The sequence below is a fragment of the Rhagoletis zephyria genome, unplaced genomic scaffold (genome assembly GCF_001687245.7).
Source record: "Rhagoletis zephyria isolate East Lansing unplaced genomic scaffold, Rhagoletis_zephyria_1.1 Rzeph_scaffold_01786, whole genome shotgun sequence".
Classification (NCBI taxonomy): Eukaryota; Metazoa; Arthropoda; class Insecta; order Diptera; family Tephritidae; genus Rhagoletis; species Rhagoletis zephyria.
This window is the reverse complement of record NW_016158870.1, coordinates 16,435-20,919: the sequence shown is the minus strand read 5'-3', so window position 1 is coordinate 20,919 and position 4,485 is coordinate 16,435. Positions and strand designations below refer to the sequence as shown.

General features: G+C 35.8%; 1 protein-coding gene across 1 annotated transcript; it reads left to right on the top strand.

Annotated features, from left to right (window-relative positions):
- The first annotated feature begins 1,906 nt into the window (after positions 1–1,906).
- LOC108365148 (putative nuclease HARBI1) lies at positions 1,907–2,908 on the top strand. The gene is made up of 3 exons (XM_017619108.1): positions 1,907–2,150; positions 2,206–2,331; positions 2,511–2,908. Exons 1-2 carry the CDS (start codon positions 1,911–1,913, stop codon positions 2,329–2,331), a joined length of 366 nt encoding a protein of 121 aa, XP_017474597.1. The 5' UTR covers positions 1,907–1,910; the 3' UTR covers positions 2,511–2,908.
- Positions 2,909–4,485: the final 1,577 nt, after the last annotated feature.

Below are 4,485 nucleotides of genomic sequence, written 5' to 3'. Positions count from 1 at the left end.
TTTGAAATTTGAATTTGTTTGCTTTTAATAAATAAATCCATAAAATGAATAATTTTGTGGTAGCTTTGGGACTATTTAACAATATAATAAATTTGCAACAGAAAAGGAGAATGCTCCATCCTGTCATCTATAAAAGAATCCGTTTGCTCTTCTGACCCTGCGAAATAATATATATCCATCCAATTACATATATACTTATCTGAATGCAAAAATCAAATAAAATAATACACTTACATCTTTCTGAATATTTTCTTTTTTGTGCCATAGCACAACATCAAAAAATCGTTGTTCATTTAATCGCTCGCTCAAATATATTTGACTGTTCAATTTAGGTTGAAAATTATGCTCGCAGAAAATCTAAATTGTTCCTACTCACTGCGTTACCGACACTTTCCAGTGATTTAGAATTTTTCTCTATTTAGGTAGCAATTTAGACGTACTCGCACACAGCCTTAGTCAACAAATTTTCATGAGCGACATTGGCATGAAGAGATAGTATCCGCTTAGAAAATCTGAGAACCCCGGTTCGAATCGCTGCTGGCGCCAGTTTTATTTTTGTTTTTTTTCCCCCAAAGTTGATTACAATGTAATGCAGAGGCGGACAATCGGTCCGAGCCTAGGACATTCAATGTTAAATGTAAATAGAATTTTACATGTTGTTGGACTAGTTACAACCACTTGCGGTCTACTTTGTGGTGTGCTCGCTCTAAGTCTATTCCGAGATCCTACAGGGACGTTTTGCTCGTCGCTCTCTTCATCGCTCCACTACATTCCTGTCCATGGTTTTATTCAGATACCACAAATGTATGTTTTCTTCGAAAATACTCAAGTACTACCAGCAGAGTACTCTACTTGCAAATACCTTTTTGTTTATTGTTTATTGTTTATTCAGATTATTCAGTCTATGATTACAATCTTACAGACTAGATAAAAATAAGACTATCGTTATTAAAACTAAATACTATAGATTTAGATACACAAGTAGTTAAAAGAAAAATGAATCAATGGATGACTTGAAAATATTTCTCGGCAACGAAAAATCAATATTTAGACTCTTTGAGATCTTGTTAAATTCTGTCAAAGCGCGAAAAATCTGATCAAAATGGTAATAGTTAGCTTTAGTAGCACGCAAGTACAACGGCAGAGATAAGCGTAGAAATCTGTGAGGCACATTAAAGGATATCTTCTCCAGAAGGATCGAACAATCCAAAGAGCCAACAACCAAATCAAAAACGAACATGAGCAACCGGACAATTCTTCTAGTTTCAAGAGTTTGTAGGTGAATAATGGCCGTTTTATGAATGGCGACTGGTGTCTAGTTGCCGGTCTAGTAGCCGTGGCTACCACTATCGTACTTTGTATTACGTATAGCGATTGATCTCAGTATACAGAAAAACGAAGAAAACATCTCTGAGTTTGCTTTTTTGACATGTACATTTCGAAGTAATTGGCAACTTTGCTCCAATGTGTTTGACAATTAATGTAAACAAATAAAAAAATCGTCACAAGTGGGAAACATTTGTTTATAAAAATAAAGAAACCAGAATGATCAGCAGCTATGAGTTATTTTTCGCGACTCGGGAAGAGTGTGCAAACGTTGCTCTAATACGGCGTCACATAAGGGATCGATCCAATCCTTTGGATCTACCAGTTGTTAAGTAAGTTAAAAAATCGTAATGTAGATATTCCTTTAACATATCTATACCTCCAGGTTCGTAAGCAATTTTCGGATATCAAAAGAAGCATTTGTTTATTTGTTGGAGGAACTATCCCCTCATTTCAAAAGCAACTTTCGGTCAACTGCGGTACCTCCAATCCTGAAACTCTGCGCAGCGCTCCGTTTCTTTGCGGAAGGGAGTTATCAAAAATGCCAAGGGAATGATTTCAATATTGGCATCTCCCAACCCACTATGTCGGTAATACTAACTGAAGTTACCTCTTTAATCGAGTGGAAGATTTGTCCCAAGCACATCAAATTTGATATTAGTGAAGAAGAGCAGAATAAAAGCAAAATAAATTTTTATAAGAGTGGATTTCCAGGTGTGGTGGGTTGTGTGGATGGCACTCATGTGCACATTTCAGCACCTGAAAAGGAGCTGCAACACCTATACATAAACAGAAAAGGATTTTTCAGTATAAACGCGTTAATGGTAAGTTAGTTTTCGTATGTTTATTTTGGATACACACAAATTCCTTATTACCTAGGTTTGCGATTTCAATATGAACATAACTTATGTCGATGCCACGCCACGCATGATTCCTTCATATGGAATAATATTACGCTCAAGGAAATTATCTCGAATATCACAGGAGAAAATACATGGCTTTTAGGTGATATTTTGAAGCACAATCTGTAGGAAGATTCTGTATCCAGTTAGCAACAATTTTCGGATCGATATAGCAAGTTGCTGACGTGTGATGAATCTCGACAAGTTGCGATAGCGATCCGAAAACTGGTTCCACAATCTGCCTACTTCTAAAAGTATTAACAAATGTATTTGTTGCTGTAGGTGATGCTGGGTTTCCGTTGGAGACATATCTGATGACTCCATTTCGAGTCGCAGTAAGTGGTAGTCCAGAAAGCAAATACAACAAAGTACACTGCAAGGCGAGAAACATTATAGAACGGACTTTTGGCGTTTTAAAATCAAAATTTAGATGCCTATCTTCTGAGCGCGGACTTCACTATGCACCACAGAAGGCAACTGCCATCATAAATTCGTGTTGTGCCGTTTACAATATTGGACGTCGCTTTGATTCACGTTTTGAAGAACCCAGTATAGAAGCCGAGACTATAGAGACAGATTTAAATTCTGATTTTGAAACAAACAGCCATAATATTCTAGCACAAGAAATAAGAAATAACTTGATGAATTCTTTCATACAATAAAATCTCTTTATTGATATAAAAAAGCAACAAAAATAGTTCACATTTAACTAAGCAAAAAATATGTATTCATATGAATAAAAAAGCACTATTTCATTTGTACCTACTATAAAAAGCATCTGAAGTATTTAAAATACTATAAAATAAATTCAAGTTGAGTTCTTCTCGTTCCTTACGTTACTTGGTGCGATTTATAATCCGCCCAAACAATGCTCTTAAATATAGAATCATTAAAATTGAGATCACTTTCTTACATATTATTTAATTGGTATTCTATAAGTTGAATTTTCTTTCTTTTAAGTTCCGCCTCTAGATTCATATTTTCTTTTAATAGTTCAAATTTTTCTTTTTTTAAATTGTGATTTTTTTCAGCATATTTGCTCATTTTGTATGTATTTTTTTCTATTCTTTTTAAATTTTGTGCTATATCTGAGTTATTTAAAGTTTGCGACTTTAGATGTCCACTTTAATTTCTTCAGTACTTTTTTTGATTTTTTTGTTTTAACAGTTGCCGATATATTTGGCGAAGAACTGCATGAAGGCTCTTCGTTTTGTTCGTCTTCGTCCATTTCTACAATGCCAAACACTTTGCCGGGTGGATTTACGCTTACGTCTGTGTGTAAAATATCTGCCACCACTTGCTCGAGTGCAGATAACGTTTGCTCCTCTGATGGGCCTCCACCAGTCGTTCTTATGTTTCGATTATTTGCACTCAATTTCTTCTTTGTTTTGGCCTTGTAGTTAATCCATACCTACACAAATGTATACATCCATGAAAATGCTTATTGCAGTATGTTTATTGTAAAAATTACCCGCTGTCATTCTTTTCCAGATCTATTTGGAGGGCCGAAACTATTGATCTCAGCAGCAAAAGCGTCCCATTGTTCATCGTTTTGGATTTTACTTTGTTCAAATGTGCGAGTTCCTCTTGCAATTCCTGGGTTGCGTAATTGCACTAAACGCTCAAATTGCTTGCTGTTCGTAATTTTCACTGGCCTGGAGAAATATCAAACTGTTAATTATAAATCAATATAAATAGAATTAGCATATAATTACAATTTTCTGCCGTAATCAGAAATTATTTCAGCTTTTCCTTCCAAAATGCGCAAAATATAACAATGACATCTGATGGTGATCAGTTGTTTCAATTTGACGTTTGTGTATACTATAAAAAGAGTTGGTAGCCATACATAATACACAAAATTGCGCTACCAGACTCAGTAGCCTTGTCAGTAGCCGTCATGCGAGTTGCCATACGTAATGCGAATTTCAGTCTACGGTTGCCCATCGGCTATCAGTCGCCATACATACTAGGGCCATAAGTTTACAACGGGAAAAATAAGATGGCATCGGGTCATCAAAGTTAAGGGAACTTAACGCAAAACGAACAAATTTTCTCTGCACTCTTTCGAGTCTGGCGGCATGACAGCCGTAAATGGGGTTCCATATAATAGAAGCGTACTCCAGTTTTGATCGTACTAAAGAGATAAATAAAGCTTTCCTGGTGTATGGAACCTTAAAGTCTTTCGCATATCTACGCAGGAAAGCTAGGTTACTGTAGGCTTTTGGAAGCAGTAAGAGATATGATTGACAAACGA

Bases quoted from the DNA above. Each gene is read 5' to 3' on its own strand.
- LOC108365148 (XM_017619108.1), top strand. From the start codon at position 1,911: ATGTCGGTAATACTAACTGAAGTTACCTCTTTAATCGAGTGGAAGATT. The intron at 2,151-2,205 runs GTAAGTTAGTTT...CTTATTACCTAG, and splicing joins TCAGTATAAACGCGTTAATG to GTTTGCGATTTCAATATGAA.